This window comes from Natator depressus, chromosome 10 (genome assembly GCF_965152275.1).
Source record: "Natator depressus isolate rNatDep1 chromosome 10, rNatDep2.hap1, whole genome shotgun sequence".
In the NCBI taxonomy this organism is placed as follows: domain Eukaryota; kingdom Metazoa; phylum Chordata; order Testudines; family Cheloniidae; genus Natator; species Natator depressus.
The window spans coordinates 14,029,770-14,043,611 of NC_134243.1; the positions used below are offsets into that span (position 1 = coordinate 14,029,770).

General features: G+C 46.6%; 2 protein-coding genes across 2 annotated transcripts in view; one reads left to right on the forward strand and one right to left on the reverse strand.

Moving 5' to 3' along the window:
• Positions 1-13,842, reverse strand: part of FAM20C (FAM20C golgi associated secretory pathway kinase) — an 88,737-nt gene that overhangs the window by 10,317 nt on the left and 64,578 nt on the right. The window lies entirely within an intron of this gene.
• On the forward strand, positions 159-8,404 carry LOC141994618 (uncharacterized). Its single transcript, XM_074964855.1, has 4 exons — positions 159-303; positions 2,399-2,451; positions 5,191-6,514; positions 8,280-8,404. Exons 3-4 carry the CDS (start codon positions 5,239-5,241, stop codon positions 8,402-8,404), a joined length of 1,401 nt encoding a protein of 466 aa, XP_074820956.1. The 5' UTR covers positions 159-303; positions 2,399-2,451; positions 5,191-5,238.

Consider the following 13,842-nt stretch of genomic DNA (forward strand, 5'->3'; position numbering starts at 1 on the left):
GAATTAGGATTGTAGTAGATAGAGGCTGGAAAATAAGAATATTAATCAAAGTCATGTATTCCTTTGTTGTGTCTTTTTGCGGTGGAAGTAGGTAATGCGCAGGGGGGAGAAATAGAATAAAAGGGAAGGTGGAAAGCTGACAGGGAGCAGCCCTTTTCAGCTAACCAGCTTGCTTGCTTGGATAAACCTGTGTTCTGTCTCATCATTGAACCGCCACAACTGGCGCCCAAACGTGGGGCCCTCAGCACTCACCTCGCCCGGCAAGGGTTTCAGACGCGTCACTCATCCGCTTCGCGGATCCCGGTGAGTATTTTTCATTGTGGTAAGTATGGGAAGCTCCCTCTCTGCTTTGCAAGTGCAACACCGCAATGAGCTACAGTATCTGCTGCGTAAGGCTCAGCATGACTGCCCCGCTCGAGAACTCACTCTCCTGCTACAGGAGGTGAGTGCCCAGTGCCCGTGGTACCCTGAAGCCGGAACCCTTAAGCTAGCGGACTGGGAGCGGTTGGGCCAGACATTGCATGAAGAGCCTCGGGCGCCCGTGCAGGCTTTACATGCCTGGCACCTCTGCCGCGATGCGATACAGCGTGTTGCCTCGGACAGGCCCTCCCTCACGAGGCTGGTGATCTCGCCACGCCCGTCGGCTCCTGCAGCCACCCCCCCTCCTACCGATGCAACACAGTGTGTCGCTTCGGAAGAACCCTCTCCCGCACCAACAGAGGGGCTGCCGATTTCGCCACCGCCGTCGGCTCCTGCAGCCATCCCTCTCCCTGCTTCGCCCCCAGTGCCTTTATTACCACCGCCTCCCTTACCTTCCCCGCCAGAGCCGGTCTGTGATTACCATCCCCCCCTGAAACCCCATGCTTCGGGGCCCCCCAGGGGGTCGTCTGCATCTGCTCAGAGGCTTTCGCTGGTGCAACAAATGGTGCACGCAGCGAAGGCTCGCTCAGATCTTACAGCAGAGGAGCTGGCTGAGCTGGTCTTGGTTTGTCCGGTGACCTGGCAGAACGATGGCCAGGGCAACCCGGTTGGAACCTGGGTCAGTTTGCCTTACTCGGTGATTAGAGAGGTAAAGAAAGCAATTCGCGAGTTCGGTCTGACTAGCACGTTTGTGCGTGGTCTCATTGAAGGGCTAGGTAGTGGATACTCCCTGATCCCTGAAGATTGGAAGGCGCTGTTGCGCATGATGCTGTCACCCAGTCAATATGTTATTTGGATTAGTGAGTATCGGCAGGAGGCGGAACGCCAGGCCCAGATTCATAGAGCGGAAGGTATTATTTTTGAGCACTTGGCAGGGGAGGGACCGTTTGCTACCGTTGAGATGCAAACTCAACTCCCTCAGGCCCTCTTCCCCCTTATTTCCACCTGCGCCCAGCATGCTTTCCGGAAGGTCCCGGATTCAGGCAAGCCTACTAAAAGCTTTGTTAGTATCCGTCAGGGTGCATCAGAGTCCTTTCTGGATTTTACCAACAGATTGCAGGAGGCTATCCTCCGACAGGTGGATAACGCTGCGGCAGCTCAGGAAATCCTGTTAAAAATGGCAGTTGAAAATGCAAATGAGGATTGCCGCCGCGCTCTCCAGACGGCGCAAGCCTCTGGCATTTTAGAGCTCTCAGACATGCTACGGGCGTGCCAAAACATCGGCACACAAGCCCATAAAGCTGGAGTTCTGGCTGCTGCCCTAAAAAGAACCGGAAAAGAGGGGAAGCGTTGTTACCGCTGTGGCAAGGAGGGTCACTTCCAGCGGGAGTGCCGCTCATCAAAGGCACCCGCCCGACCCTCAAAAAAGTGCCCCAAGTGTCAAAAGGGCTATCACTGGGCTAATCAGTGTCGTAGCGGGCCGGGAAACCGCGCGGCGGGTCCCCCCCGAACCCAGGGCCAAACGGGGGTGTTTCCCACTCAGACAACCGTTCCTCTGCCTTAAAATCCATAGACTCTATGAGGGCGGCGACTGCTGGAAGTGCAGGGCTTGATTTGATCATGCAGGAGGACACTGATTTTCGGCTGCCAGGGGAGGTCTGCGCCATACCTACCCAGGTGACGGGACCTCTCCCTGCCGGCTTTGTGGGTCTCGTTCTCCCTCGCTCTCATGCTGGGAAACAGGGCTTTTTTGTCATCCCCGGGGTCATTGATGCCGATTACACCGGCATTATTAAGGTTCAGGTGTGGACTCATCTTCCACAGTCACTCCCGTGTGGACGATCAATTGCACAATTGATTTTAGTCCCCTATCAGGTGCCAGCTGCCGAGGATCGAACTCGGGGCGGAGGCGGCTTTGGATCAACGTTGTCTCACTCGCCGTCTCACAGCACGTCCTCTCCACTTGTTGCTCTGACAATGTCAGTCCACCCCTCGAAACCTCAGTTAACACTTCTCTTAAATGATGTTCCTTTCACAGGGCTGGTGGACACTGGAGCTGACGTTACGGTGATTCGTGATCCGGAGTGGCCGGTTAGTTGGCCTACGGTTCCTTCTAAAGAGTTGTGGGGGATCGGGGGTAGTAAACCCGGGCGACAGAGTTTGTCTTGGGTCACAGTCTCTAAACCGGGAGGCCGTACCCTTGCTACTATCCGCCCTTTTGTGCTCCCTGTCCACCTCAATATTTGGGGCCGTGATTTACTCGCAAAGCTGGACACCACCCTCGATATTAATATCTAATGGCTCAAAGTCCTCCCTCGCCCACATTGCCCTCCGCATTGCCCTTGGTATGGCAATCCTTAGAGCCCGTCTGGATTGACCAGTGGCCCCTCCCTCTAGAAAAGCTAAAAGCGCTTCAATCGCTTGTGCAGCAGCATTTGCTGGCACAGCGCTTGGAAAGCTCTACTAGTCCCTGGAACACCCCGGTGTTCGTTATTAAGAAAAAATCCGGTGCATGGCGGCTGTTGCATGACTTAAGGGAAATAAATAAATGCATCCAACCTATGGGCCCCTTGCAATATGGATTACCAAATCCAAATTTAATTCCTCAAACCGATCAGCTCTGTGTGTTAGATTTAAAAGATTGTTTTTTCACCATCCCCCTTTGCCCACAAGATCGCGAAAAATTCGCGTTCACGGTGCCACAATATAATAATCAGCAACCCTCTCAAAGGTATCAGTGGAAGGTCTTACCCCAGGGAATGCAAAATAGTCCAACCTTGTGTCAGCTTTTTGTGGATCGGGCCCTCACCCCTTTTCGTGCCCGGTACCCTACGCTAAAGGTCTACCATTATATGGATGACATTTTGCTTAGTGGTCCCCAGGTCACGGAACAACAGATTGAATCTTTGTCTCAAATCCTCGGCCAAAATGGCCTGTTGGTGGCACCAGAAAAAATCCAACGCTCTTATCCCTACCACTACCTCGGCCATAAGGTTTTACAAACCTATGCTGCTCCGGTTCGTCCGGCACTAACTCTACCTCAACCCCTAACCCTTGTTAAATTACAACAAATTTTGGGTCATTTAAATTGGATTCGGCCCTATTTTCGTCTCCCCACCTCAATGCTGCAGCCGTTGTTCGAGCTCCTACGTGGGGCCCGAGCACCGGGTGCAGTTATTGCCATCACTAAAGAGCACATTGCCTGCATTCGACAAATTAATGCAGCATTAAGTCAGCAGTTTGTGGACAGACCCCCTGAGGTCCGTCCCCTACGGCTGATTCTTCTTGCCACCCCTCATACGCCCACTGCGGCTCTGTTTGTACCCCGTACGAATACAGCCGTCTCTATCATAGAGTGGCTGTACCTCTCCTCCACTCCTCCTCGGAATATTTACCCATATCTAGATGCCCTGTCTGATCTTGTTCGTAAAGCCCGCCACCGTGCAGTGCAACTTACTGGCACTGATTTAGTTGATATTGTGTTCCCCTTGTCCCGTAGTGAATTTGATTCCTTGTGCCACACCTCTTTGGCTTGGCAGGTTGCTCTTTGTGATTATGTGGGAGAAATTTCTTATAATCCCCCAAAAGATCCTCGGTTGGTAATTACCCAAAAGGTGCCTCTAATTGTTCATCGTCTTAGCCGCTCTCAACCCATTGTTTCTGCTGTTACTCTTTTTACTGATGGCTCTCCACATCGAGGTGTAGTCACCTATCAATCAGGTGACCCCCCTCGTTGGCGTTCTCGTTTTACACTGCCTCAGCGTTCCGCGCAGCGTTCAGAACTGGCTGCTGTTATTTTAGCCTTTTAACTTTTCGCTGATTGTCCCTTTAATTTAATTGTGGACACCCATTATGTTTATCAAGTGATTGATCATTTACCCCTTGCCCTCATTACCCCTCAGGTCGATGCGGACCTCCTTCGCCTATTTTTGTCTTTGCAATATCTTATTTCCACTCGTAATTTCCCTTATTTTGTTGCTCATATTCGCAGTCATACCCCTTTGCCTGGGTCACTCACTGAGGGCAATGCACGCGCTGATCGCGCGTTACGTGGTCAGGTAAATTCCCTCTTTTCTGACCCCATTGAAAGCCATGCCTTTTTCCATCAGTCTGCCTCTGTTTTGGCCCGGCAGTTTCACATTCCTGCTGATCATGCACGTTCCATTGTTCGTTCCTGCCCCCACTGTGCCGCTGCTGCTCCTACTTTTTCTTATGCCGTTAACCCCAGAGGTACCGCAGCAAATCAGCTATGGCAAATGGATGTCACTCATATGCCACAGTTCCGCCCCTATTCCTTTTTACATGTTTCCGTTGATACTTATTCGGGATTTCTGTGGGCAACCCCACAGCGTGGGGAAGCCACTGCTAAAGTTATTCACCATTTGCTAGCCTGTTTTTCTGTTATGGGTCGCCCAAGCCAAATTAAAACGGATAATGCCCCAGCTTACTGCTCCACAGCCCTCTCCACTTTTTGCGCCCAATGGAACGTCTGTCTTAAACACGGCATCCCTTATAATTCCACGGGCCAAGCCATTGTTGAACGTGCCAATCGCACGCTCAAAACCTTGCTTGATAAACAATTAAAACAAGGGGAGCTGCGTCTCCGAACCTTAGGAGACATTCAACAACAAATGCATATCCTTTTGTTTACTTTAAATAATTTAACGCTGAACGCAGATCAGCAGACCCCCGCGGATCGCCATTTTCACAAATCTGAGGTACTGGAAAGACCGCGTGTCTTTTACCGTCAGCTGCCCGATCCGCAGTGGCTGGGCCCAGTACCTCTAATCACTTGGGGTCGGGGATATGCTGCTGTGTCTCTCCCTGCAGGACCGTTGTGGGTTCCAGCCCGGTGTGTGCGACCAGCACTGAAACAGCATGGCGTGGCGCCAGGGGCTGTCGAACCCCATACCGGAGTTTCAGCTGACCCTAGAGGAGAACGTGGTGCCTCCCGGGTCGACAACGGCGGGACGGAAACGGAAGAGGCGTAGCGTCCCAAGCCAGCCCGTGACATGGGGAGCAGTAAAAGCATTGGTCGCGGCGGCTCAACGAAGACTGGCAGCAAATCAACAGCCAGAGACTCCTGAGACTTTGTTTGTGGCGATTCTCGCCCAAATCACTGCTAATTCTGTGCTGATTGTATGCCTTTTGTGTCTGCTATTTCCTGTAGGGGTTGGCTCGGGAGCGCTTCCCCCGTTACGGGCCCGAATGACATATAACATATGGGAAAGATTGGCTTCAATAGCAAATGTTACCCACTTTTGTTTGTCTGATTCTGTAGCAGCCGGAGAATTGTTAGGTACATGCCTTATACCAGTATGTCATCACCCTGAGGAAATAGGGAATGAGACAATGCTCGCTGCTTACGCGAATCTCTCTTCCCAGTACTCTGGCATGGCTAATTGGGGCCCGGCCAACTATACCTTGCCTCACACGGCTATATCCCTCCACACACCGTACCCGGCCGGGGCCAACAATGTCACCTGTGCGCGTGTGGTTAACTGCACTAGTACAAAGGTGCCCTTGGGCTGTCGGCAAACTCCTCAACCCCTCTTAAATTGTTCCCGCGCTGTGAATGTTTCATACAATTATGGCCATATCATCCTACCATCAGGGTGGTTTTTTACCTGTGGCTCACGCACCTTTAGTTATATTCCTGCAAATTTAAGTGATGGCACCCTTTGCTGTCTTAGTAGAATGACGCTTATATTGCCTTTTGCCAGCCAAAGGCACAGTAAAAGAAGTGTACCCCTTTCAGATAATTGTGTTGCAGATGTTGAGCTTTTTAGTCGCGCTGAGTATACTGCTTTAGCGGCCTCCATTGTTGGGGTCCCCGGGCTTGCCACTTATACAGCCAGAACCTTAAATACCCTGGCGTGCTTTGCAGCGAAGGCAATTAATACAACATCCAAGGCAATTGCCCTACTTAATGCAGAGCAACATGAATTAAGGGATGCAATCTTGGATAACAGAGCAGCCATTGATTTTCTGCTCTTAAAACATCACCTAGGCTGTTCCACGTTTCGGCATATGTGTTGTTTTAATTTAACTGATAATAGTCGTTCCATAGAATCTAGACTGGCCGAGTTGGCCAATCTTACGGCACACATACGTCAAGATGTGGGGTTTGAGAGCTTTTGGAATTGGCTTACAGGTTGGCTGCCATCTCTAGGATGGCTGCGACAACTTTTCGGTTATGCTGTGTTTGTGATCATTGGGCTTATTTTTTGTTGTATATTGTCGTACAATGTATTCCCTCTTTGCTAAGGCTTTGTAGAGATTCGCCCTGGCAAGCTCCCCGAGTTATGTCCTTGTCAGTCTGGGAGTTAAATTGCTTGCAAAAGCAAATTGACGGCTACCATGAGATGGCCGAGTATAATTAAACAAAAATCGGGGGAATGAAGGGTTCATGTTTAGTCCATCCACCTGGAAACAGTCAGGGCACACCCTGACCGTTGTGTAGGAGCAACACATTGCTCCATCCAAGGACGAGGACCAGATATGAACCCTGGGAAGTTAATTAAAGGACAGTAATCGTGGGAAGCTTCCTTGGCCTGGCCTCAAGGCCTGAGAATTAGGATTGTAGTAGATAGAGGCTGGAAAATAAGAATATTAATCAAAGTCATGTATTCCTTTGTTGTGTCTTTTTGCGGTGGAAGTAGGTAATGCGCAGGGGGGAGAAATAGAATAAAAGGGAAGGTGGAAAGCTGACAGGGAGCAGCCCTTTTCAGCTAACCAGCTTGCTTGCTTGGATAAACCTGTGTTCTGTCTCATCATTGAACCGCCACAGGGAACCTAGAAATTAATGTATCCAAAATCAATAGTCACTTTTTAAAATTCTGTCTCATTTCTTCGAACACTGACAGCATTTTTTGGTAGAAGATGTTTTCATTTTACAAGGGAGAATTGTTTGCGATACATACCCAATTTTCCAGGGAATCACAGAGCTAGCTTTGGCAATAGATATCTTAAATTTCCTCTCTGCATGCTGCATTATTCCATTAGCCAACAAACAGAATGCCTCAACAGCAACTTATCATATTTTACAGGGCCTAGTACTTTAAAAACTCACAACTACCATCATATATTTGAATGGTACTAGGAATGCCATAATCCACTTCCCAAGTGAATACACTAGAAGGCTGAAAGATGAGTACTTTATCCCATGAAAGAAACCAGATTATTAGCAAGAAAAGCAGAGTGATGTTCCTATTATTGCTGTTTTACTACAGGGCTTAAAAAATGTACTTTGCACAAATGCGTAAAATATAAGTTGTGCAAGATTGTGTCCTCTCCTTACGCTACTGTGCCACAGGGATAAGGAGTAAGAATCTCCACTCTTAGTCCAGCTCACTGCAAGGCCACGCAGCATAGCACTGCTGTGCTTGAGTGCTGCTTACAGGGTTGCTGCTCCTGGGGAACAACTCACTGAAAATGGGGCAGGGATGGGTGAAGCCAGGGCTCAACACGCATCCCTTCACAGGCTGGCCTGCAGAACCTGCTGTCTGCACAGGCAGCTCCATGCTACACCATAAAGAAGTGTGGCTAGTGACTTTCCCCCTAATGCAATAGGACAGTTCAAGGTCTCTGAGGCCAAATTCCTCCTGGAGCTTGCTTTGGGGTGGTGCAGCTCTGCATAACCATTTCATTGGAGCTTCATGCTAATGGCATGATCTAACCCTGTAGCAAAATAAAGCATCCAAAGTGGAAACAGAATAGTGTGTGTACATAAGGTACATAGTGTGTGTACATAAGGTAGGTGATACAGAAGAAAGAGTAGGGAGGAAGAATGGTCCTTGACAGTACAGTGCTAGCATATTGCATGTTTAAAGAGGACACTCCCTCAGACAGATGTAGAAGCTTCAATAATGCTGTTGTGTCCTTTTGCAAAGTAAGGCTGAACATACTTTTAAATTCAGGAGACTATGAAAGTGCAGTAAAACTCGTGATGATGCCATCACTGATTGGAATTGCTCAGGTCTATTATTTAGAAGACAGACTGATTACCATGAAATTGTCTCAAACAATCAGAGTACAGGGTTGATGGATTATTACTTAACAGTTTTTCCTAGTTATTCATTTCCATACATTTTGGTTGTGGGCATCTGAATTGTGCATTATATGCTTATAACTCAGTGGTCACATATCATGCAAATCCCTGTACACTGATAGGATGGCAGTTATTATTAGTCAATGAGGGTATAAGAACAATTATATCATGTCCTCAATGTTTACTTACATTAGCTAAGTCCCTTCTAATTTTGTTCCGAAACACAATGTAAACAAATATATATTACATTTATCTTGAGGGCAAGAGCCTTTTTAATAAGTAGAAAGAGAGAGAGAGAGAGAGACAAAAAAACAGTAAAAGAAAAAATGAAGAGGTGAAATGATAATGGGGGAAAAGAAGAGCCAAAAAGATATTTTTGAACGTGAAATAATAATAATAAAAATCTTATGGCAATTTGAGCACCCTCCCTTTAAAAAAAAAAGTTTTTCCTTTCATTTAAAATGTGAGCATTGCCTTAACAATTTCAGGATAAGAATAACAACTTCAGGAGATTTCCCGTAACTCAGAAATAACCACATTCTGATAAACCCCTTGGGTTGATTATTTCCTATAATCACCTCAGCCTTCAGTCTTGTTGCGTGTTCCACAAAGGATATGATTAATAGGTTTCAAACAGGAATAACACTCAATTTATCCTTTAAATAACTTGAAACAGTCCTGTAATTCCTATCGAAACACTGGCACCTTTGGAAAATATCTTTCACATTGCATAGGAATACAGCTTTATCTATCTATCTATCTAATCTACAATTTAGCTTAAAATAAACTACTATAGGACTCCACCATCTAAAATGTGAAGGGGGTTTTATTTCCTCTCTTAAGGCTCTCCTCCAAACTGCCACGGTAGCGCTAGTCTGGCTGCAGTTTTCCACAAAACTACACATGCACTGAAGCTTTTTAGCTTTGCCTTTGATCACGACTGTTAAATCAGGAGGGTTTCATGCCTCCATCTGAACGTTTTTCATAATACATAATGAAAGGGGGATGTGGTCTGAACATTGACTGAATGCTATGGTAAGCTGCAGTTTACTAGGAAACTGGATTATCGCATTGTACTAGGCAGTGGTACTATTAGCTAATAACTCCAGAGGAAAAAACATTTGAGATTATGCCTTTGAAAGAAATTAATCTAGACAAACTATTGCAATGCTAAACACAAAAGATGATTTGCACAAAAGCACACACAGGATCAGATTGTGATTCTTGCGGCAGGATAAAATAGGGGAGTGAGGGGACGTAAAGAGACTGCCTGCATTCCTCCAAGCTTCCTACTTCCTGAAGGGGGCAGTGCAGTGGGAAGAACAGCCACCCTCTAGCTACTACTCCCCATCCTGTACTGGTGCGCATGGAGTGGGGAGGGCAGGAGCAGGGAATGGGCAGAGCCTTGGCACAGCTTATTTCCCCCATGGAAAGTCAAAATTGGGTCCATGCTCTCAGGGGTGGTGCTAGGCATAAGCAGACTAAGGGTATGTCTACACTACCCGCTGGAATGGTGGGCAGCGATCAATCCAGTGGGGATCGATTTATCGTGTCTAGTCTAGACACGATAAATCGACCCCCGAGTGCTCTCCCGTCGACTCCTGTACTCCACCAGGCGGAGTCGATGGGGGAGCGGCAGCAGTCGACTCACCGCAGTGAAGACACCGCGGTAAGTCGATCTAAGCACTTCAACTTCAGCTACGTTATTCACTTAGCTGAAGTTGCATGACTTACATAGATTCCGCCCCCCCCCCCCCAGTGTAGACCAGGGCTAAGCAATTGCTTAGGGTCCCAAGCAGATTAAGTGGGCCCTGCTGAAGTACTACCCCCCCAAATACCCTTCATCTTATTTAATGGGGACTTTTAAACAAGTGTATTCATGTGTGTTGTGCTGGTATATTTATTCGTTTGAGGAAATAATACAATTAGTGTTTTAGGGGGAGGAGTAAGGGCCCCCCAGAAAGACTCCTGCTTAGGGACCCCAATGGCCTAGCACCACCTCTGTGTCTGCTCCTGGGTCAGCACAACTGTGTGTTGCCCCATACGTGGGGCAGACTGTAAGATTGCCATCTAGCCCACATGTTTTAATTTAGTTGAGTGTCAGCGTTGCCTGTTCATTTCCTGATGTGAATAATCCACTGATATTTGTCTTGATAGTTTAAGATACTTTCTCTATAGAGTCTACATGAATCTGCTTACACCCCGGAGGGAGGAAACTTACCATCCGCTATCCTGAACCATAACTGTTTTGTAAAGAGCAAAAGACACAACAATGACACTCATCTGCTGTCATATCCGCTGTACATTGGACTTTTTTTTTTAGAAAGGAATGACATGAAATACCGCACTTTGTACTGCAGGATGAATGACTTGGAATCAACTGAATGCAGTCAGCAGCTTTCCATATTTTTAGTACAAACAACCGGGAATAATAATTTGGCATTCATCATGTAGTTGTAGCTAAATAAAGCCACAGCAAAGTTTATGGCATATCACTACAGTCACATCAACCGCTGCACGGGATGACAGAGCTAACATGATACATGCTGGCTGCACTGTGCTTTCCAATCAATCATTGTTCTTATTGGGGCATATCCAGCTATTGATTTTTTACACAGAACTCCCAGTGACTTCAATGATCATCCCACACATTGAAGGATGGCCGGATATGTCCTGTTGTTAGGACGACGGATCTGAAGCAAAACCCACAAGAGTATTTCTTGGTGATAAGCTACAGTCAATAACAAGGCCTTTTCTGCCCCCAATGGCATGCTCTGTTGGCCCAGACTTGTGGCCCAGAGTCCCATTGGCTTCAATAGTCTTGCGCAGGGGACTGCAGGATTCTGGCACCGTAGCTCACATTTTAGCATCATTGGAATGATAGAAATGCGTTGTGCAAATCTCTTATGAATGGGCATTTTGCCATTAAAAATATTTCTACCCCTTCCTGCATGCAGGGATTGCGGCAAGGTAGGGTTGTAATATTATGGGGTTATATCTCTCTGAATAGCATTCTTCAAAAGGATTTCTTAAAAAAAAATTCAAAAACACGGATGCTGAATATTTGTAATAATCCACAACTCCCATTAAGATTAATTCAAATAGTTTTTTTAAAAGTCCATTTGAAAATAAGGTAGATCATCTGCATTCCCACATGACACATTTATGGACAAATCCCACCTTCCTATGCTTATATAGGACTTTAACAGGAGCCCCGTGTGAGGACCAAGGGCAGTATTTGGTTGTTTAATATATTGTGTGGGGATGCAGCCAAAGGGGGAGCACAACACATCTGCAAAGGATGCAACCCCGGTGCAAGCTGCTTGCACTCTCCTAGTGCAAAGGGTGGCGGGGTGCATCAGCACTATCCGCAGCATTGGCACCCTGGAAAGGGAGGGGATGTTTCAGATGGGTGGTTGCACTGAAATATTTCTGCTGTGTCTTGTATCAATGTGTTAACTTCCATTTCATTAAATAAAGAACATGAGCAGGAACATTTTGAGGGGCCCAAAGTGATATTGCAATACATTTGTCCAATACTTAAGGCATTTGAATATGAATTGACTAGATTTGTGGGTTTTGACAAAATGCCTTGTAATCATAATCAAGTGATCGAAAAATAGGAGTATCAAGGCTCAGCCTGATTATTATAATTAAAATTCAAAATGTGTCTGTGCATCTATCCATCCATCTTGTGGCTTTCATAACGTTAGCAGAACAATAATTCTGCTCAGGTAGAAAAGGAACATTTCAAAATGCTTTACAATCAAATGACTTGGCAGTACCTTTATTTCACTGAAAGTAGTGTTACTTTTAATACTGTGCATTTAGCAATACCCTTGCAATCAAAAGTCTAGAAAGAGGATATAATCCTGAATGTTTACTACAGCAGTACATGAAAAGATCTTTAATCTACCTGCTCAGAATAATAACAGACTCAGATTTGCTATTGTTGGCTGGAAAAAAAAAAAAACATCCACAATCCCCTGGAATTGGTTACTCTGAATGAAAGCGCTAATGCTTACTAGAACTAAAACGATGGCTGACATTAATATGTCTCTTTTTGCTACCTGAAGAAGAGTTCTCTGTAAGCTTGAAAGCATGTCTCTCTCACCAACAGAACCGGGTCCAGTCAAAGCTATTACCTCATCCACCTTCTCCCTTTTGCTAGTAAGTTACTATTCCTTTGTAAGAGTACTAGAGTTTCCATAGCTTCCCCTGCTGCAAAGGATGTAAAATTAATTTAAATGATTACTCGTCTATTTCCATGTCTCATGATTAGACCAAACTGCTTGCAAGTGCACTTTTTCTGCAATGTGCTTTCTCTTGGAATGCAGTATTGACTGACCCTATTGCTGTCCGGTTTCAGGGTTTTACATTTCTCCGCATAAAAATGAATGCTTCCCTGATGTGTAGTTCCAAACAAGAGCTGTCTGGAAGTTATTGGCACAGAAGGGCCCGATAGCCCTGTCCCATGGGACAACACTCGGAGGTGGCCTCGGGCACGGAACCTCTGTTCCATTGCCGGGATGAGGTTTGCACACTCCACACATCATAGAACAAGCTGAGGATTTGGCCCTAACACCTCTTGGAGTGATCATTAGATGCACAAGACCATTTGAGGCTCTGTGCCTCTCTCCACACCCCTACAGCTTGCTGGAAGTGTGGGTCCATTGGATCCATGCAGCCAGGGATTCCCCTTTAAGGGGTAGTTTCCTGGTCTGGTGGGGACTCTGTGCAAAATGAATGCCACTTACTGCTGCATTGACTTTAAGGGGTGTGTGGCGGGGGGGGGGGGGGAGTTATGTTTATGGAGGAGACACTGTGTCTCCACAGCCCTTAACTCTCCGCATGCACTGGGATAGAGCTGCAGAGACAACATACATTCAGCTACAGGGGGAATCCCATGGAGATCTTGAGAGCTCAATGTGACACAGAGATGTGAAGTATTCCGTGGTTTCTTATTATGTTCGTATTGAATGTACTAAATCTAGTCAGTTTAGCACAAAATGCGGCAGAGGAGAAACTTCTAGAGGCAAATCAACCTGTGCCCTGAGAATAGGGGAATTTCTAACTGGGCAAGCTGAGAGCTGTCTTTGATATGATCAGATGTTTCACCACATCATAAATCCTGCAGCAGGGGTATATCAGAGCTATAGAGACTCCTTCAACTACTGGGCTGAGGTAGCCCCGGCTGATATCTGAGGCTTCCCACTTGTGAAGCTAGCACTGAAATCAGTGGGATCCTTTCAAATGCGCTATTTAATCTGCTATTTGGGCTTGGTGTTAGGTCCCTGGATTTGTCCAATAGTGCTTAATTTAGGACCTTTATTACTTCTGGACCCCACATTAATTAATTAATGCCATTTAAGGTCAGTATGAGATACAAGATGCAGACTGTTCTTACAGTAATGTGAGTCTGGCTAATTAAA